Source organism: Chenopodium album, chromosome 13, assembly GCF_948465745.1.
Source record: "Chenopodium album chromosome 13, dcCheAlbu1.1, whole genome shotgun sequence".
NCBI lineage: Eukaryota > Viridiplantae > Streptophyta > Magnoliopsida > Caryophyllales > Amaranthaceae > Chenopodium > Chenopodium album.
The window spans coordinates 18,122,526-18,144,339 of NC_137846.1; the positions used below are offsets into that span (position 1 = coordinate 18,122,526).

At 31.8% G+C, this 21,814-nt stretch overlaps 2 protein-coding genes across 3 annotated transcripts; one reads left to right on the forward strand and one right to left on the reverse strand.

The window, feature by feature from the left end:
* Positions 1–118: 118 nt before the first annotated feature.
* LOC145576453 (uncharacterized) lies at positions 119–7,467 on the reverse strand. Of its 2 annotated transcripts, none has more exons than XM_081634214.1 (9): positions 7,349–7,467; positions 7,095–7,250; positions 3,125–3,170; positions 2,995–3,046; positions 1,705–1,800; positions 1,376–1,429; positions 1,229–1,294; positions 425–503; positions 119–336 (listed from the first exon to the last, which is right to left on the reverse strand). In XM_081634214.1, exons 1-9 carry the CDS (start codon positions 7,412–7,414, stop codon positions 259–261), a joined length of 693 nt encoding a protein of 230 aa, XP_081490340.1. In that variant the 5' UTR covers positions 7,415–7,467; the 3' UTR covers positions 119–258. The 2 variants fall into 2 exon arrangements, with proteins under 2 accessions (XP_081490340.1, XP_081490339.1); XM_081634213.1 differs by having other exon boundaries at positions 3,119–3,170.
* An 11,112-nt stretch (positions 7,468–18,579) lies between these two features.
* On the forward strand, positions 18,580–19,395 carry LOC145575330 (uncharacterized). The gene is made up of 2 exons (XM_081633214.1): positions 18,580–18,853; positions 18,974–19,395. Exons 1-2 carry the CDS (start codon positions 18,580–18,582, stop codon positions 19,393–19,395), a joined length of 696 nt encoding a protein of 231 aa, XP_081489340.1.
* Positions 19,396–21,814: the final 2,419 nt, after the last annotated feature.

The window sequence follows — 21,814 nt, forward strand, 5'->3', positions numbered from 1 at the left end:
GTTGCACGACTTCACAAATGAGTACCTCAAAAGATGTTTCTCATAACCAGCTTTCGTAAACTACTCAGCGTGACAGCATTAGTTCAGACAGTGAGTCATTTTACTCCAACAAAAGGAAGAGAATAACAAAATCACTGGGAGGTTATCAACTCAATTACAATTGGCGAAATTCTTTACAAGTTAAATATAGATATCTGATTTACAAAGAAAAGATAGAATAGCTCTCTTTGATTCAGCAACAATGAAAGAAGAGATATGTCACGCTGAAAGCAGAGTGACGGCTAAAAACATGATTAAAGCTAAACTGAGACAGAATGCGACAACTGTGAAGAAAGCCTGCAGAAGTTTACAAAAACAAAAAAGTTCAGTAATTTAAGCAGCCAACACAGAAGACATAACATAATTTCTTGATAAGTATACTAACCTTTCCCCTTGACTCAAATTTGTATCTGACAGTAAACCATGACAATCCCCTATCTACAAGTGGTGCGAGGGCAAGGGCACTGTAATGGCAAGTAAATAATGAGTAGCAAGGCAATTCAAACCCACGCGATATGATATCCCATCAACAGAAATAAAGCAAAAAAAGACAATCGTGTAGTGTATAAAATCCCTAGATATCCAGGCATGCATTACAAAAATCATAACAATGGGCATAAATTACAAACCTATGCACCCATACAGAGAACACACAATGCTCCAACACTCGCATCACATCTTATCTTTACTTCTTTTTACTTAAGAGAAGAGTTTAGATTACTTAAATCAATTGGCTATGGAAGGATTAACTCCCTAGGCTTATAAGGTAGTTATTTCTCTTTACTTCTACAACGTAAGACAACTCACATAAACACAACATAATTTAGCCTTTGAACCTTTTATATCCCTTCTTTCCAGTCTGATCCCTAATCACTATCATTCTAGCTACCAACTTACCGTCAACTCTACCAGATGAACATAGAGTGATGGAAACTGGATGACACCCTGCTTTAGTTCACAATTAATATGAGTTTTGGAGAAAGGGGAATGGAAAGAGTTTTCAGCTTTACTAAATGGAACAAGCAACTACTTGGGAAGTTGTCAGTGATAGGGAATATTAAAAGTGGCAGTTTATTAAGTATTTATTTGTCCCATTTATAAAGCTGTATTACTATAAAGTTCTTCTTAGCAACCTAAGCTACTAAGCTAGTTCGTAACTGATTATATAGCAGTAGAATTGATAGCTTACCCCGCTGCTCTTAAGAGCTTAGTGACTTGACTTCCTGCCCAAACCATGGCCATTACTTTTAGAAATCTGCATCCAATATACGTAAAGTGACATTTGAAAAAATTAACTTAATCGGAATGAAATATTATTGGTATAACATGCAGTTACCTTGAAACAGCAGCAAGATAACCCATTTTTCCAGGTGCCGGAGCAAAATAGAACCTGAAGCAATAGGTGGAAATTCAATGTAAGCAATTGCACAACACAAGAACGTTCACTCAACACAATCTCTCCCCCCCCCCCCCCCCCCTCTCCACAGTCCACACCCTCAAAAAAAAAAAAAAAAAACTCCAACTACACAGGAACCAATTTAACCACCACCACCCAGTAAGTGTCCTAGTGTTGATAAGAAATGTACAGGTCCAGAAATACATTAATACACAAATTCCCTGAGAGTCAACACACAGAGTCAACACTTTTGATTTCTAATTACTCACCACACCAAGAGAAAGGTAGTAAGGTAATAGGCAGTGTTCAGTAGACCATATGACAGTACTCCAGAAGCTCCATATCTTTTCAACTGCTCCAATATTCTGCCAAGTTTGCACAATAATTAGTTTTCAGTGAAAAAGTTATCCTATAGCAGTTTGTTACTTTGTTCAGACGAGAGAATTTGGAGAGAAGGAAAGGGGAAGGGGAGTAGGGAATAATTTTTCCCTAGTGATGTTGGAGACTGGATAATGGAAGAGAAAGGAATAGGAATGTTCTATTTTCTCTCCCTCATTAGTGAACTAAACCCTTCCAAAGTTCGAAAAAATTAGGAAGGGATATCTTCCCCTTCCCTCTTTCACTCTCTTATCCTCCTCTACAAATATGTAATTTCAATACACAATATGTGAGAATTTAAAAAAAAAGGAATTGAAGTGCATACATTAAGCAAGTACAAATTGTGCATTACAACTAACAAACTCACTTCTAATATTTAGAAGCATAAAAGGAAAGCATAAACAAATTCATTGATCACTGTACTGGAGCATGATTAAGTTCCTCTGCTCACAAGAACAACCATTATACCTACCTACACCACATAATCTATAGCTGATAGAATCAGATGCACTACTGCAAATATATTCAGACTTTATACCATTTCATGACAGACTCAGGACTTTAACTCACACCTCACAGCTACATAGAAGTAACAAATTTTAGGCAGAGTGAATTCTTCCTATTTCAACCAAATATAGGCACATGCACGAAAGTCAGCTATTTGTAGCAATTAATGTCATAAATCTCATGATGAACTGTTATACCTCCTTGTAAATTTACTCACAAGTCACAGCACAACAACGAAGACCTCAGGATGCTATGGTTTCTAAACAAAGCAAATATATACTTCATTTGGATTTAATGGTCATTCTAGTTAAAATAGAGTCTAGATAGATGATTATCTGAATGGAGGGAATCAAATTAAATGTTGGAGAGAAAATTCAATAGTCAACAAGATGGTATCATAAGAAACACAATGTTGGAAGGACTCCTGAATATATAGAACGTTCACTTTCTAACAAATTTTGTTCACAATTTTTGGTCGAGGTTGCAATATAATGGGCAGCTTCAAAAAGAGCAAGTGAGAATACCAGTATACCACAGCACTAGTTGTCAGTTAGTTGTTATATGCACGGACAGTGTGTATAATCTATACTAGTATGGTATAAAACTACACCTATCACATTACTTTATCAAAAGTTAAACCTTACAAATACTTCTAATGCAAGTGACTACAGTACTTGGTGGCTGACAGTGATCTTTCTTGTCGACCATCATTTCCTTCCATTGAGCCTGAAAAATTAAAATTGATGTGAGTAAATCAAAAGTTCCCAAAAATAATACATATAAATATAAAATACTTACTAGTACCTTCAGGTTCTGCTGGAAATTTTTGAGAATCTGGTAAGCCATGTGCCTAAGAAAAGAATGAAAATGCATTAGATCATTAGATACAAGTTCGTGCATAAGTAAATGTAGAAATAATCTGCAGTACTCAAAATTGCCAAAAGTGTTGATCTATCATATAGCATCCAAGTTCCAACACAGATACTTCTAAATTTCCATAGGTTTTTCTCTATTTTTGAAGGACCAAACCCATGTCTGACATTGGTATAACATGAATATGGCAAGAGTATGCCAAAGTAGATCTGAGTAACATTTGAGGTGCCCATCATAGTATTCATTCCTCCTCGTGATAAAAGCAAGTCAGCAAGAAATACCTCAAGGGATAGAATTAGGATTGAAGATATTTGAAGGAAAGTTGGAGTTGGACATTGAGAATTGAACAAGGGAGAACCAATTGAGATCACAAGAAGGTGCAACAATAAGGAAAGTGAAGAGTTGAGATCACAAGAATTTTCAAAGGAGATAAAAGAAGACTTGGATGGGAGGACATAAGTTTGATATAAAAAAAAAAAAAAGGGCTTACAAAAGCATATACATTGTAACACTTATTATAAGGGCATGGAAAAAGAGAAAACTTAGTTGATGTCTAAAATTTTGATTTATGTTGCCAACTACGCCTTTGGGATTGTTGTTGTTACTAAGTAGATAGTATATAGCACCAAAGTTGTTTCACCTTGAAATTATAAGCTGTGGTAAGCTTGATAAAACTAGGAACAGTTGGTATTATACACAACTATCGGCTAGCAAAGAATATGATTGAGGTTTATTAAAAGAGTGATATTTCAATGAGAAAATGGTTAATGTGTGTAGATAGTACATATGTACCTCATGTTAATATAGGAGGCTTTGAATCATCAATTGGTGGTTCAGCCAACTCCATCGTTGAGATTAAGGTTCTAATATTGTTGTTGGTTAAAATTTCAATCTCATTGATGAAGCAAATAACCAAATCCTTGGAGTCTTTACATTCACCAATTTACTTATTAAAATTCGATAGAGATACAACTGAAAATTGCCAAAATCAAGAGTTTCTACTTCAAAAAGAAATGAGAGAAAACTGTCCAGCAAGTTGATGACTTCTTTTTTTCAAATCACTAGACCTGGCCACAAACAAATTCTAAATGAGCTACTGTGTCATCTTCACTTCTCTTCCATATATTATGAATTGGCAAGTCACCTTTGGGAAAGTTTGTTTGTCTTGTATCAATAGTCATGAATTTCCCTTTCCCGGTGGTGGATTGGCTATAATTTTGTTTTATGCAGTTTGAGGTGGACAAGGATAAATTGTGGTGGTGCAATGCTGTTGTGACAATTTTGTGGTGTATTTGGCAGGGACAAAATTCCTGTATCTTTATTTGAGCTTTATCTTTTGAGTTGGTGTGAGACCAATTTATAATAAAGCTCAAGGAACACTAAAGCAATAAGGGTCCTGCTCCGTGGCCTTCACCAGGTGCACTTCAGTGTGCCTCATTAATATAAAAAATGACTGATGTGCAACTCTTGTGCGCAATTCAGGTGCGCCTTGCCTATAGCATATAAAACGTTCTACCCGAATCGCCTAGCACTTAGGTGTGCCAAGGCACATCACTTTTTACACTCAGTGTGAGACATAATAGCTTATCTAGGGTCTCTATGGACTATGACTAACTGAGGCAAATTAAAAGTCATTCAATTGGGAAAGTTTGAAGAAACTGGCATGATCTGTAATATGAAATATTGATTAAGGACAGTATGTCCTCTTTCTGAATAATCAATTTTCATCTGTTAAAATATTGTATTTCTTATAATCAAAAAAAAGCTCATATGAGTTCAAACAAGGACTAAGGGCCTGTTTACTTCAGCTTAATTTCAGTTCAATTCAATTCAGTTCAGCTCCAATCAGTTCAGTTCAGTTCAGCTCAACTCCTAATTTCCTTCTCTCATAAAATGTTCATTTCAGCTCTATTCAGTTCGGTTCAGTTCAGTTCAGTTCAGTAATGTGAACAGACCCTAATAAGCTTAATAAAAACTAAATAACTTCAGAAAAAATTCTGATGTAGTGTAATAAGTTAATTAAGTTTTATCGTTGCAATAAGTTCGAACAAGTTTGATCGTTTGTATGAGTTCAGGCCAAATAAGTTTTCATCAGAATTAACAAGTTCACTAGACAGAATAGCAGCGAGAAGAATGGCAAATACCATTTACCCATGTAACTTTCTCAAGCACACTTTTGGTAGCTGAAAAATGGTTGGTTCACCAGTTTTATTTTTAGCTTTTAAGAACGGACTCACAAGCTAAAGTTAGAAGAAATGTGAAGCTAATCTTCACTTAGTAAACAATTTCCGCATTAAAATAAAGTTATTTTTCATAGGTTACAACTATGTGTAATTCCTAATCCTAGAAATGCAACACTGCAGTGATAAGGGTGTGCAAAGTGTGCTAGTGCTCAGGGCCCCAAAAAATTAGAGGGCCCAACTATGTTATATTCCCGTTTTTTATGGCCTGGAAATCAGTTTTCTTTACTCTCACTTCCATCATATCCTAAAGTCACACTTATTTAAAACTCTAAAAATTCTCAAATCTCAATTACAGTCATTATTTAATTTCTATATTCCACCTTCTTCCTTTAGTTTCCCATTGAATTTTATTTCTTTTCCAAACTAAGCAATTAATTTCAATACTTGCCCTTTTTTCCATACAAGACTGTCAATTAGATTAAGGAATTCCTAACAAGTATATATATATATATATATATATATATATATATATATATATATATATATATATATATATATATATATATATATATATAATCATTATTCAATTACATATTGGGAATTTGGGGTAAACTACAACAACACTACTCTTATACTGGTTTCATCTCTACTACTCTGCAAATTTGCAATTTGAAGTGAACTACGAGTAGTGAAGTGCCTTAAGCATGTATATTTTTTTTTACAAAGTTTGATTAAGTTTTTTACAAATTACAATGCTACAAGTCTACAACCTAGTACTGCATCTTCTAACGTTTACTTATCTTGCTGTAATAGCATTTGTTCACTAAAATCTTCAATTGTATCCAAAAAAATTTAATTTAGTACAAATTTTTAAATATATAGGCCCCAAATTATATTTTAGAACAGGGCTCCCATTTTCTCCAAACTAATAAACAGGCAAAAATTGGACAAAAAAGCACCCAAACTAACTAGAAGAAAGGACATCATGGTCACACAAATGCAAACTTCCACTCCAAGTACTCATTCATCCTTGAAATATTTACACAATGTCAGCTAGCTCAACTAATAACGATGGTTCCAAATTCACCTCATTTATCAATACTTGTGCATAAAACTAGTCTTCAACTCCTCCATCAACAAAAATTCCATCGCAGCACAAGAAATAGGGCCACCCAAAAGCCAAAACATTTTTCTTGGATCAGGAAAAGGCGATGACTCACAATTGAGGAGCCGTCCCCTGCGAGCAGGCGGACACGAGTCATAACACACTCTTTGCACAACAAAATCGCTTTGAAGTACTACATGGGGTGTTATGCTTAACTGCTGTAAATCTCCAAACAAAAACAAACCATACAGAATATCACAATTAAGGGTTTTGGAAGAACTTCTTGAACGCCTTAATCTTATAAGCGGGGTCGGCTACATGAACCATTATGAGGATTTCCCAGGAGGTCACCCATTCCAGTACTACTCTCAATCATTGAGGCTCATGTCAAGCGACGTGATAAAGTTTTACACTGGCTACCAGTACCACAGCCCACAGGCCTACCGTAACCCTCCTCTTATCCAAGCTTGTGACAATTATACTATTTTTATCCATTAATACATGTATAACATAATTACATTCAAGAAAACTAAAAATCCAATCACATCACCATGAATTACCACAATTTTATAAAAATGATACATACAAATATAATTTCGAGGCAAGAACTCACCGTAGTACCACCGTTATTAATTGAATGGAGTGTAAAATGGTGATGATAATTCCAAGAAAAATTGTTATTAAGCTTGAGATTGGGTATTGCTGAATTTCTAACCCAGCGACTCTGAATTATCACATTGCTAGTTTTTTTGCACACATCCCAATTATTCTACAATTCAAACAAAATTTCAACATTTCTATAAACAAAAAATAAATAAATAAAAATGAGGAAATGGGATATTCATAGAAAGAGAGATGAGTAAATACCTTATTGTGGGGTGAGGGCAACAATGCATTACAGCAGATTTTGTTCACTGAGAATGACATTGACATGGAACTGAATAAAGGGATTGATTTTTTTTTTTTTTTAAGCAACAAGGGATTGATTGAGTATCAAAATATACATATATATATATATATATATATATATATATATATATATATATATATATATATATATATATATATATATATATATATATATATATATATATATATATATATATATATATATATATATATATATATATATATATATATATATATATATATATATATATATATATATATTATATTATATTATATTATATTATATTAAAACTCAATGGCAAGCATTGTTATCTTGCCACGTGTTGTCAAATCTCGTCACGTGTTGCCATGTCAGCTACTATTATTAATCACCAATATTTTCACCCAAAAAATTATAATTTGTTAGTATTAATATTTGAACCTATAATTTCATATTCATTAAATCTATACTTTAACCACCATCCAACAGCAAATCTTTTGACAATAAAGTTGTATTAAAAAGAGTTGTTCATGTTCATAAATTCTAAAATTAAAATTGCCCACTTATATGTGTATATTTTAACAACAATATGATTATAAAATTAATTTCATTTCTTTTAGTTACTCAACCTTAATTCATATAGGTTATAGTTAAAAATTTAAAATATGTAACCCAAATTTTAAATTAAGGTTTTTTCTTTTAACCACGAAATATGTTTACTTGAAGGAATGATATATAGCTGAAATAAAATTTCCTTTAACAAATAAAACAAACTGATTTGATATAACATTTACGCTACTGCATATTAAATAATGAATTATGATGTTCAATTATATTTACAAAAATTAACAAATGATATATTTTTTTTAATTAAACCGCCAATTTATTTTACTTTATTTTGTTATAATATTTTTATCTACAAAGAATGACCCGGGGTATCGCCTAGGCAAAAAACTAGTTTGAGTATAAAAAACGATGATTTTCTTTCGAGTATATGGATAAATCACCATAAGGGCCTATTCTCATTGACTGAAATGAGCTGAACTGAACTTATTAATTAGTGATTTTTAACTACATGATCATTGATTATTTATTATTATATATATGTGTATATACAAATATACATATTAAAATATTTATGAAAAATATACTATATAATTAAAATATTTATGAAAAATATATTAAAAACATGGACCTCCAAAACATTTTAAAAACATATACTATATTATTATTATTATTATTATTATTATTGTTGTTGTTGTTGTTGTTATTGTTGTTGTTGTTGTTGTTGTCGTCGTCGTCGTTGTAGTATAAGCTTAAAAGTATGAAATTTGGCTTTAAATCATTAGCAATATCATTAGACATAAACTTATTAGAGCTAAGCTGAACTTAAACTCAACTGAACTGAACTTAAACTGAACTGAAAATAATCTAATGAGAACAGGCCCTAAATCTAATGACAAAATTGTAAATAATTGTATGTTAAGTAGCAACAAGATTTGCTTAAGACACGTTTCACTCCACCTTATTTTTGCTGCTGAATTAGAACTGAAATTATTTTTGCTAAACTGAAATTATATTTACTGAACTGAAATTTAAGGTGAATTGAACAGAGCCTAAGACACCGGATGACATCATTAATTTTTAATATTTTGGTCTTAAAACAAGACTTTTTTTTTTTTTTTTTTTTATGCATTTAAGAAACTGAGTGTTACAAAATCAGAAGTGAAGTGTTCAAGGGAGTATTGAAATTTCAAAACTCAACTGAAGACTCAACCCCACACTCTATACACAGTGTTTTTCCCTATATACGCAATTAAAACATAGCGTTTTAATAAATTAAAAAAATTATTTGTCTTTTTTTATTTTTATAATACATTAATAATTTGATTTATATACTACCTCCGTTTATTATTATATGCAACTTTGGAGCACATTGCGGATACCTAGGAAAAATTTGAGGGGTAAAGATTAGAGGGGGTTTTGCTAAAGTAATTAAAGGGATTGGAGAGAGAAAGTAGGACCCCTTACTTGCATATTGGTGGGGAGATCTGGTCAGGTAAGAGAAAATGTTTTCCCTACTATATTTTCACCAAAATTTCGAATTTCTTGAATTTGAAGGGTTGAATTTCATTTACCTTCATTTGAGAGTTAAAAAAGGAGACATATATTCAAATTCTAACATTCATTTAAGTCCAACATTCACTATATATGAGGGCTATAGATACCAGCCCCCATATTCCCAAAAGCAATTAATGTTTCATCATACCTTACAAACATGAATTTTTCCAAACCTTAACATTGTTTAACCCAAAAGTCAGCACTAACTGCTTCGATTAGTCCATATTTACCCAAAAAATTACCCATTAACTAAAATTAGTGCTGCACATCTTTAATCTTCCTTATCCTCCATTGCATTGCTACTTAACTATCTACAAATCAGCATAGGGCAGCTTCATCTCCTCAAAAAACTTCATCAGCCAGCCCTAGATTTGCTGAACAGCAATCCGAAGAAAAAAAATAGACAAGGCATGGCAGATTTTGATGAATCACTATATTTTGATGCTGATCAAATTTTGACAGAGGGAGAAATAGCAGAACTTTACTTTGATGAAGAAGAAGAAGAAAGGCAAGATGCAGACATAAAGCAATATGAATCTGAAAATGAAAACAGACAAGAAGAAGAAGAGGAAGAAACTGGAACTGCTGGTACATAACAACAAGAAGACAATGAAGACAGGCATGCAAAAACTGAACAAGGCAGTGAACTCACAAATAGAAAACAGATAACCATGCAACAAAAAAGGGAGATTGTTGATGTAATGTTAGTCAAGATGCAAGAGGGCAACTTGCTAAGGGGTCACAAGAAACAATTATCACTTCAATTCAAGCTTCACAAATCAACAACCACTAGAATATTCACTAACATAAAAAAACAAATGGCCGAAGGGAATTTGATTTATGTCAAGACTGAGAAGATAGGCAGAACTGGTCCAAAGCCAAGGGAATTTACAGATGAATTCCTACAGTCAGTCCTCCTACATCTAAGGCAGATAGAGAGAAGTTATGACGCTGTAATGAAGATTTCACATGTGGCACTTCATAATTTGAAGAAAAAGGGAAGGATTAGGACACACACAACAAGTAACAAGCCAACATTGACCTCAGATCACAAAGTTGCAAGAATGAAATGGGGTCTGTCCCATATAAACCCAGTATCACAAAATGAGGACCCCACAGTTGATGACATGCACCATGTCATACACATAGATGAGAAATGGTTCTACCTCAACCCTGATAAGAGGAGATTTTATCTCCTGCCTAGTGAAGAAGACCCATACATGGCACATCAGTCTAGAAAATTCAAGCTAAAGGCAATGTTCATGGCAATCATTGGAAAGCCATTGTATGGCACAAATGGGGAATTACTACGTGATGGAAAGTATGGAATATTCCCATTCACAGTCAAAGAGAGAGCTAAGAAATCAAGCAAGAATAAAGTAGCAGACACATTGGAACAAAGGCACTTCAAAATGTCAACAGAGATGTCATCAGAGAGATGTTACTCAACAAGGTCATACCAACAATTGTATCTAAGTGGCTAGAAAGTCTATCAAAAAATGTGGTCATTCAATGGGACAATGCAAGGCCCCATCAAATACCAAGAGATGAGGAGTTCATTGCAGAAACAACAATAAATGGGTTCAATATTCAGTTTGTATTCCAACCACCATAGTCACCTGATTTGAATGTGTTGGATGAATGTGTTGGACTTAGGTTTGTTTAGGTCAATTCAATCTTTGTAATATCAATCTTTCCCTGAAAACCTAGATGAACTAGTTGCCAAAGTCATATAGTCTTATGACGCATTCAATCCAGAAGTGAACAAGTACATTTGGGTTACATTGCAAAGATGCATGATTAAATTCTAAGGACACAAGGAGGGAACAAGTACAAAATTCCACACATGAACAAAAAGAAACTGAAAAATCTTGGTATTCTGCCAGATCAAGTAGAGGTACAAAAGCAAGTTGTGTTGGAGGCTGTTGATTACCCAAACACTATTTTTAGGTCAGCAACTCAAGGCAACCATGATGTAGAAGAAGACATGGAGGTAGATGCAGACTAGGGCAAAATGCAAGGTAAATTATAACAACAACATTGACTGCCACACATAACCACTTACTTGTCAAATGTTTTTTTTTTTTTTTTTTTTTTTTTTTTTTTTTTTTTTTTTTTTCAATCTAATTGAATAGGTGGTTAGGTGTATTTTGTGTATTAGGATGATTCATACATTTAAGGCAGTCAGATGTAACTTTTGCTTAACAAGTTAGGTTATTCTTATAGCCACATTTTGAATGGAATGAAATCATAATTATTGAACAATTTATGGAAGATGAATCCATCAGAAGAGTGCATGATTGTTGAATACAATACTTCAACACAAGGTTACCTCAACAACAACCCCTTTAATAGGATTGTTGGAGCAAAACACTTGTCTGAAGTGTAATTCAATGAAGTCCCTTCATCATTTGGATTAGGTAACACCCCTTCAATCAAAAACAAAAAAATTGGGGGACTTAGTATAGGGGGGTGTTAATATCTAAAACATAGGGACTCCTATATGAACAAATCCAAACATTGTAAATGGACTGACACTGTTCTCTACTTCAATGATCATTGTGAACACTAGAACAACCAACAACCAATGTCAACAAGACAAAGCACATAATAGTCTCATCATTCATCAATTAAACTCCCAAAAGTGTCATCAGTCATTAAACAAACAACATACAGCTTAAAGGGTCAACAACATCCAACATCAGACAATCATAGATGCCAAAATTAATCACCCACAGCAAGATACGGGTATTAGTAAAATACAACAATGTATACCAACACCAACTAGCAATGTATTACAGCAACCCACAATCAAGATAGATCCACCAGTAAACAACAATCATGGTACACATTCAAAGCTTAGGACTCATAGTAATCATAGCATACATCAAGTAAAAATAAACCAATAAGGCAACAGGGAAGCATAAACCAAGAACCCAACATAAACTAGAAAGGAAACAGGGGAGCATAAACCAAGAACCCAACATAAACCAACAAGCCAACATAAACTATGAACCCAACACATCAGACCTCAAACCAACAACACAGCCAACAAGGCAATAGATCTAACCAACACATCCAACAAGCCAAAACAATAAAAATTAACAAACAATGCGAAACAATCCAAAGGGTCAAACCAAAGCTACTAAATCAAAGGGACTCAAAGGTAAAATTAAACAAGTTAGGTTTAGGGTTCGTTACGCAAGCAGTCACTCAGAAGGTTGAACCTTAGGGTTCATCCTCCTCACATATTGCTTCAAACTAGAGCCCTGAATTTCATCAACGTCAAGTGGAGGGAGACAAGAACCAGCCTTGTTTGAAGGAGGTGATGAACCCTCCTTCTCAGGCTCGATGTCAGAGGAAACCACAATCAACTCCTGATCTGGCAACCCCCTCTCCGTCAAAGATCCACCATAGCTGCCTTCCTTTTAGTTCGGATCTTGGTTGGTGGCCTAGCCCTCTTAAATCTGGGATTCTTGGTAGGTACAGAGCTCCCCTCACCAACTTCAGGGACCACAGCTACAGCAACATCAGTGAAATCCAGGGATTTCTTGCCACGGGACTCCCCCTGACCTTTAGCCCTAGTAAGGCGTTCCTCCTCCTCCATATTTTAAAGAACCTGGCCTAAAGCCTTGTAGGTGGTTGAAGAACAGTATGGAATAGCCTCACCTAACTCGTAGAATTGGCGAGGAAAAGGAGAATGGGTCTCAATCGATTGAATGAGGGAGAGGATCAAATTACCCTCACCAATGTCGTCAGTGGCAATGAAAGCGTCGTGGAGTGGTTCTAGGTTAACCATGATGATTGGGGACTCGATTTGTGAATGATCTGATGTTTGAAACTCAGATCTGAAGAGAGAGAATGGAGAAAACTGGGTATGAAGAGGAGAGAGAAAGAGGAAAACGAAGAACTAGGGTTCATCTGGAAATTTCTCCAGAAGAAATAAAGAAACAAAACCATCACAATTAATTTTGGGTGGTTGGGATATTGAGTAAATGAGAGTAGTTAGGGGAAAATGGGAAAATAAATGGAGGGAGTAATTAGATTAGGGTAATTTGATTAGTTTTAGGTTAATGTATTTAAAATAAAATAAGGGTAAAATTTACAAATTCTGATTTTTTAAGTACGGTCTTTTCACCATATACCACTGAGTTTTAACTTAATTCACCATATACCACCAAAAACTTTCTAATTCACCATATACCATTGAGTTCCTGTGCAATACCACAAAATCCCTTTTTTGGTAACTGCCGTTAGCTTGCCGTCTGGGGTATTTTACTAATTCATCATATACCCATGTTTATAAAGTTATTTCACCATATACCATTAAATTAAAATATATTTCACTATATACCCAGAAATTTCAACTGTTATTTTAAAAACAAAAAAATTAGTCGTTGACTGTTATAACGGATAGTTTATGTATATAAACATAATACTTGAGGGATTGAAGCAGCACTTCACCCTTCTAAAAGCATTTGCAAGGATGTCAACACACTCGAAATCATCATCGTCATCTTACGAATATGCATACATAAGAATGCCAAACAAAGCTTGTACATGTGGGAAGAAATTTGCAATAAGAAGCTGTGATTCAGCAAAATATCCATAAAAGTTGTACTATAAGTGTGATAGATGAGAGAAATTTCGATGGTGCAAGGGTAATGCTGAGCAAAATGTCCTTTCGGGTTATGAATTTCAAAGCAGGGGAAGCATAGACACACAATGTCATGGAGATGAGAGCATGTTGAAGGAGCTCAAGAGAAGAGTAGTGTAGTAGCAAAAAATAGTAGATGCAACAATTAAAATAGCTGTTGAAAATTCTAGGTATATGGTGAAATATCTTTTAATTTAATGGTATCTGGTGAAATAACTTTATAAACATGAGTATATGGTGAATTAGTAAAATACCCCAAACGGCAACGGCAGTTATCAAAAAATGTATTTTGTGGTATTGCACGGGAACTCAGTGGTACATGGTGAATTAGAAAGTTTTTGGTGGTATATGGTGAATTAAGTAAAAACTCAGTAGTATATGGTGAAAATTTCGTTTTAAGTAAGGGTAAATATGTAATTTCTATGGTTTTTGTTTACTAAAAATAGAAGGAATATAGAAAGTTGCACATAATATGTAGCGAACAAAAATAGTAAAAGTTGCGCATAATAATAAGCGGAGGTAGTACAAAAATTTGTATCTACGTTGTTATTTATTTTTTGTGAAACCAATTGTAGGTTGTTAATATATATATATATATATATATATATATATATATATATATATATGGAGGAAGACTCATGTAAGAACTCTTCTCTATATAAGGACCCATCTCAGCCGTTCATTGGTTTTAATCTAACCATCTAAAATACTCCTTTAGTAATGGTATTTCTGTAATTCTTTAAAAAAATTTTTTTACACTTTTAACAAAATACTCTTTTTTTTTAAGGCTATTCTCTCTCTCTCTCAACACTTTCTCTCTCCTCTACATCAACGAAAATTACTTGGTAATTTTATCAATTGTTAAAAAATTCTGATTTAATTTTATTACTTGATTGCTTTGATGTATTTCTAGATTTTTTGTTTGATTTTTCATTAGATTTTTGTGCTTTTTTTTTTGCGATTTTTTTGATTTTTTTGGTTCGATTATGCTGATTTTGTTTTGTGATTTATTGTTTTTTTTTTTTGCGATTTTTTTCTCTTCTTTTTTCCATTTTTTTTTTTTTTTTTTTTTTTTTTTTTTTAATCTATTTTCCAGATTTTATTTTTTGATTTTCCATTTTTTTTTTGCAATTTTCCAGTTTTTTTTTGATTTTTAATTTTTCGATTTTATTTTTTGATTTTTTATTTTCAAGTTTTTTATTTTTCGTTTTTTTTCCAGTTTTTTTTTCGATTTCAAGTTGTTATTTTTCGATTTTTTTTCTCTTTTTTTTTTCTTTTTTTTTCGATTTTTTTTTTCCAGTTTTCGTTTTCATTTTCAATTTTTTTTTTTCCAGATTTTTTTTCTTGCTTTAGTTTTTCTATTTGCTTGAATTTTATTGGATTTTAATTTCAGATTGTATTTTTGCTACAATTTGTATTTTTGATAATTAGGTTTTTGCATATTCATGGATTTAGATGATGTTGAAGATAATTCTCCTTCTTCCACTGTTACTCATTCAGGTAATTTTCATTGTTTTAATACTTTAATTTCAATTTACTTACATGTTCTAAACTTTACTTAGTTGCATAAAGTAATTTTGTGAATTTGTGGATTATGTTCAAAAGTTGTTTTAATGTTCTAAATTATTTCTGGATATGTTCTAAAGTAATTCATTATGTTCTAAATTTTTCCACTTTATTCTATTTCAATTTACTTGCATGTTCTAAACTTTACTTACATGTTTTAAAGTAATTTTTGTGAATTTGTTGATTATGTTCAAAAGTTGTTTTAATGTTCAAAATTTTTCCTGGTTATGTTCTAAAGTAATTCATTATGTTCTAAATTTTTTCACCTTATTCTAAATTTTATTATGTATGTTATAAAGTAATTCACTATGTTCTAAAGTTTTATTCTTAATGTTCTAAACTTTATCTGTATGTTGTAAAGTTTTCTATGTATGTTTCTCTTTCTCTTTATGTTTTAAAGTTTATTTTTATGTTCTAATATTTTTTTCATATTCTATGACTTTTATTGTAAGTTCTAAAGTTTACCTTCTAGTTTTAAATTTTACTTTTTATGTTCTAATGCAGTTGGTGTTATTTATCGTACTCCTGAGGTAGTTGGATCATTTAGCCCTGGTGGTACCACTAAGGAATGGATTCCAAGTGTTCCCGAGGAGTTAAAACCCCGTTTGGGGATGATATTCAAAGACCCCGAAGAGGGTCTTAGTTTTTACAAATCATATGCAAATGCCGCTGGGTTTACTTCTAGGAAATCTACTACTTCAAGGAAGAAGAATAACAATGCTATAATTGCTTTTCAATATGGAGTTTGCAATAAGGAAGGTTTTAGGGCAACAAAAAAACCTATTGCTCAACAAATCGTTGATAAAGAAGAAAAAGTTCGTATTACTAGGAAATGTTTAGTCATTCGTGTAGGATGTAATGCTCACATATGTATGAGATATGATGCCGGAAAGTATGTTGTTAGTCATTTCAAAGAAGAACATAATCATCCTTTATATACTCCGAGTTGTGCAAAATTTCAGAAGGATAATAGAAAAATGCATATTATGCATAAAAAGTTGATTGTTGATAATTCAAAGGTGATTTATTTTTATGTGCTAAATATTTTTTTTTCTTTGTTATGATTTACTATGTTCTAAAGTTGATTCTTAATCATAGTAATTTTTTCTTTCTTTTTTTACTTTTTTTTTTGTAAACAGGTAAATGTTGGTCCTGTAAGGTCTTATACTATGATGAAAGAATTAGCTGGATCACATGATAATGTTGGTGCATCTAAACAAGATTTCAAAATTTTTTATAGAGATTTGAAGGCTTATATTGCTGGATCAGATGCCCAAATGTTTGTGGATAATTTTCAAAATAAGAAATTGCTCTGGAGTGCATTTTTTTTACTATAATGTTGATGAAGAAGGTAGACTTTGTAGAGCTTTATGGGCTGATCCTATTTGTCGAAAAAATTATGCACTTTTTGGTGATATGGTTTCTTTTGATACCACATTTAAAACAAACAGGTGATGTTCTAAATGTAGATTTCTTTATGTTCCTAAACAAATATCTATCATGTTTTGATGTTCTAAACATATATTTTTTATGTTCTAAACTATGTATGATGTTCTAAACATAGATTGCTGATGTTCTAAACATAGATTAGTGATATTTCATGTATTAAACATTATGCTTTTGTGTTTTACACTTTATGCCTTGTCTTATAAACTAATATCCATCATGTTTTGATTTTCTAAACATTATATTTTGTGCTCTAAACATTATGTCTTTATGTTCTAAAGTTTACTTATTAAGTTTTAAAGCTTCATTCTATATTCTAAGTTTATTGTTTATGTTTTAGGTAATTCATTATGTTTTAAGACAACTATATTATTGGCAAGTTTAATAACTAAAATAAATTATGTGCTCTAAAGTTTATCCTTAATGTTCTAATGTATACCTTTATGTTCTACAATTTACCTCTATGTTCTAAAGTTTACCCTCATGTTCTAATATTTTCTGCATATATAATTTGTGTATGTTACAGATATAATATGATCTTTGGTCCATTTACTGGTGTTGATCATCATAAAAAATGTGTTACTTTTGCGGCTTCTTTTGTAGCTCATGAAGATATCTTTTGAATGGGTTTTCAAAACTTTTCTTAAAGCAATAGGAAATAACGAGCCTGTGTGTTTGATTACCGATTAAGACCCTGCAATAAATGTTGCTATTCGTAATGTTTTTCAAACTACAGAACATAGGTTTTGTATGTGGCATATTATGAAAAAGGTGCCTGAAAAAGTAGGTCGGGCAATTGCCCAAGACACTGATTTTTTGAAAAAAATTTGTGCATGTGTTTGGCATTTAGAGATTGAGCCGGCAGAATTTGAAGAAAAGTGGAACAAAGTTATTTCAGAATTCAATTTGAACGATCATGAATGGTTGGCACACATGTACAACATACGTGATATGTGGATTCCAGCGTATTTCAGAGATTTATTTTTGGGTGGCATCATGAGGACCACATCTAGATCAGAAAGTGAAAATAATTTTTTCACTATGTTCACAAATTCCCATCTCACTTTGATTGAGTTCTTACATGAGGTAATATGTAGTTGTTTAAATATGTTCTAAAGTTACTCTCTATGTTCAAAAGTTTTTCTTCTATGCTCTAAATTTTCTTTTTATGTTTTATAGTTTTACTATTTATTTTATAATTCTTTTTTATGTTCTAAATTTTGTCTTACATGTTGAAAAGTTTTTGTTTAATGTTTTAATAGTATTTAGATCATAATAAGCATGTCATGTGTATTATTTTAAAATGTTCTAATGTAATTCACTTTATGTTCTAAAGTTATCTTCTATATTCTAAAGTTAATTTCTATTTTCTGTAGGTTTGAATGTGCATTGGATGCTCAAAGGCACACTTAAAATAAAATGGATAATGATTCGAAGAATAAGCGTCCGAAATGCAAGACTCCAATTCCTTTAGAGAAAGATGCTTCAGAGTTGTTTACAACAACCATTTTCTATGAATTTCAATATGAGCTTGAAATTGAATGTTTTAATTGTGGTGTTGAGGAGATGAAGAAGGACAATGAGATTTACATTTTTGCACTAAGGGAAGGATCTAGGAGGAGGACTTTTGATGTTGTTTTTGATCCAACTACCTTAGATACCAAGTGTTTTTGTAAAAAATTTGAACGTGATGGTGTGCCTTGTAGGCATATGATTTAGGTGTGGAAGGCAAGGATGTTAGAAAAAATTCCCAAGACCTACGTTCTAAATAGATACTGTACAATGGCTTATAAGAAGCCCATTTTTTATTTAGAAGGTAATATGTTGGAGGAATGTCTTAATGCAGTATATAAGAAGATGCTATTAAATGATTTGTGGTATGAAATTCATGCTTGTGTGAGTTTAGTGCAAAACAATGAAGATGTTCTTAGTGATCTTGTCAAAAAACTTCAAGCCATGAGGATAGATTTGGAACAGAAGAAAACAACAAATGGAAGCAACAATGTTTCTAGCAAAGTTAAAGACATTGAAATGCTTATTGGAGCAAGTTTACCTTCTGAAGTTTTGATAAAACCTCCTAAAATTTCAAAAAACAAAGGTACGGGGGTTCATGTTCCAAATCAGGTTAATGTTCCAAATCAAGTTAATGTTCCAAATGATATCAATGTTCCAAATGATACCCATGTTCCAAATAGTGACAAGAGAATGAAGAGTGTCAGAGGAAAAGGTCGTTGAACAAAGTCAAAAGAAGAAAAGATTATGTAGAGCATGTGGAGAGCTTGGCCATCATGATAGTCGTAATTGTCCAGGGAAAGACAAGTGATATTGTAAGTAAACATTTTTTAATTTTCTTATGTTCTAATTAGTAATAAATTAAAATTATTATTATTATATAAATACTTTGACTTTTTAATTTAATAAATGCATCAAATATGTTCTAAAATTTATCATATATAGTAATGTGTTTATGTTCTAATTATTTTTTTTTTTCAGGTTGATGGATATGCTATTAGTACAACCGCTTGGGATATTTTATTTTTAGGAAATAATCTCATTTACTTACACATGGAAAAAATTGTGTAAATTTTTTTTATATTTTTATTGTATTATTTTTATTATATTGAGAACATAATAGCATATTATTTTTTGTCCAATTATTCTCCATATTCTTATGTTTACAATTATATTAGAACATGATTATGTTATAAATCTTATTTTTTTTATTTGTTTCCTTTTTGTAAAAACCATGACTTCTATCACCACCAAACTCCACTCGAAACAAAAATGGGTATTGCTGTAACTAAGATCTTAAGCATGATTATTGAAAAATAAAGGTAAATAGTTAACTATTAAGCCAACCCACCACTAGCAAGTATATTGAAACCACCCATCACCACCAATAGAAAAATAGAAACCATCCACCACCACCACCAGCACCACCACCACTATTGCAATTTACCCTCACTTACCCTAGCAACCTCAATTAACACATAAACCAACCAAAAACCTGTAGATCGATCCACAAACCACCGACAAACCAACCGATTTGAACCCACCAACCACAACAACGGAATTTCCCATGAGAATGGGGTTGGATGAGGAGGAGAGAAAACAATTTTTTGCGAGTAATGTGAACCATTTATTTTTGGCAAATTTTGCAAGTAACAATAACCAAAGATAGTATTAACTTTCTGACTGCATTTTAAACTAGAACATAATTAGAAATATTTTTGAACATTATAAAAATAAATTAGAACATAATTAGAAATACTTGAGATTTACACAATCATATATCAATATTTGTTGATCTTTGACCACTTTCTAGCCATCTTCATCACTCTTTTCCGTTCTTCATTTACTTCTGATGTTATAATCTTCCCACAATACTCCACTCGTAACCTTTTCATTTGCTCAAACTGTTAAAAAAAATAAAAAATTAAAAAATTAAATTAAATTAAATTAAAATTAAAATACACACATCTAGAAACATACACACATAATTTAGAATATAATCAAAAATAATTTAGAACATCCCCGTTTAATTTAGAACATAATCAGATTGACTTTAGAACATAGACATTTAACTTACAACATAATCAGAATTACTTTATAACATAGACAAGTAATTTAGAACATAGATATGTACATTAGAACGTAATTAGATTAACTTAAAATTAGGTTAATGTTCCAAATGATATCAATGTTCCAAATGATACACATGTTCCAAATAGTGACAAGAGAATGATGAGTGTCAGATTCAACATTAACATGTAATTTACAACATAATCAAAAATACTTTTGAACATGCTATTAAAAAAAAAATAAAAAATACTTTTGAACATAGATATGTAATTTGTAACATAATCTGATTGACTTTAGAACATATACATGTAATTTAGAACATAGACATGTAATTTAAAACATAAACATGTAATTTAGAACATAATCAGAATTACTTTAGAACATTGACATGTAATTAGAACCTAATCATATAAGTCTTGTTCTACACTTACATTGTCCTTCTCTAGCCCCGAATTCCATTGTTTTTGACATTGGCCTTCATAGGTTTCCATGTGCTTCAACAGAAATACTCCACAATCATATTTGTTTGCATTGCTCTTCCATTTCATCTCAACATTTCTTGTTTCATAAGTGGAGATAATGGAACTCTTGTTATCAGTTTCTTCATAGAATTCACCAAATGCCTTCAACTAAAAAATTAATAATATAATTAGAACATAATTAGAATTAGAACATAGACATGTAATTTAGAACATAATTAGAAATACTTTAGAACATTGACATGTAATTTAGAACTCAATTAGAATTACTTTAGAACATAGATATATAATTTAGAACATCATTAGAAATACTTTAGAAAATAGACATGTAACTTAGAACATAATCAGAATTACTTTAGAACGTAGACAAGTAATTTAGAACATAGATATGTACATTAGAACATAATCAGAATAACTTAAAATTAGGTTAATGTTCCAAATGATATTAATGTTCCAAATGTTTCAAAATTTCTTTATAGTATAATAAGAAAATGATAATTAACCAAGTCAAAACTCTAAACTTTACCATCTTTGTAAAGTCATCTCCATATTTATCTTCAACTGAAAAATTTGCTGGAAGAATTCTATTATCA

What these genes read in the sequence shown, in the direction of transcription:
- LOC145576453 (XM_081634213.1), bottom strand. Translation starts at nt 7,414, where the DNA reads ATGTCAATGTCATTCTCAGTGAACAAAATCTGCTGTAATGCATTGTTG. An exon ending in AGATCACTGTCAGCCACCAA is followed by an intron (nt 1,801 to 2,994) that starts GTACTGTAGTCA and finishes CAAACTTGGCAG; the next exon opens with AATATTGGAGCAGTTGAAAA. An exon ending in TATCTTGCTGCTGTTTCAAG is followed by an intron (nt 1,295 to 1,375) that starts GTAACTGCATGT and finishes TATTGGATGCAG; the next exon opens with ATTTCTAAAAGTAATGGCCA.
- LOC145575330 (XM_081633214.1), top strand. Translation starts at nt 18,580, where the DNA reads ATGGATAATGATTCGAAGAATAAGCGTCCGAAATGCAAGACTCCAATT. An exon ending in TAAAAAATTTGAACGTGATG is followed by an intron (nt 18,854 to 18,973) that starts GTGTGCCTTGTA and finishes TTTTTTATTTAG; the next exon opens with AAGGTAATATGTTGGAGGAA.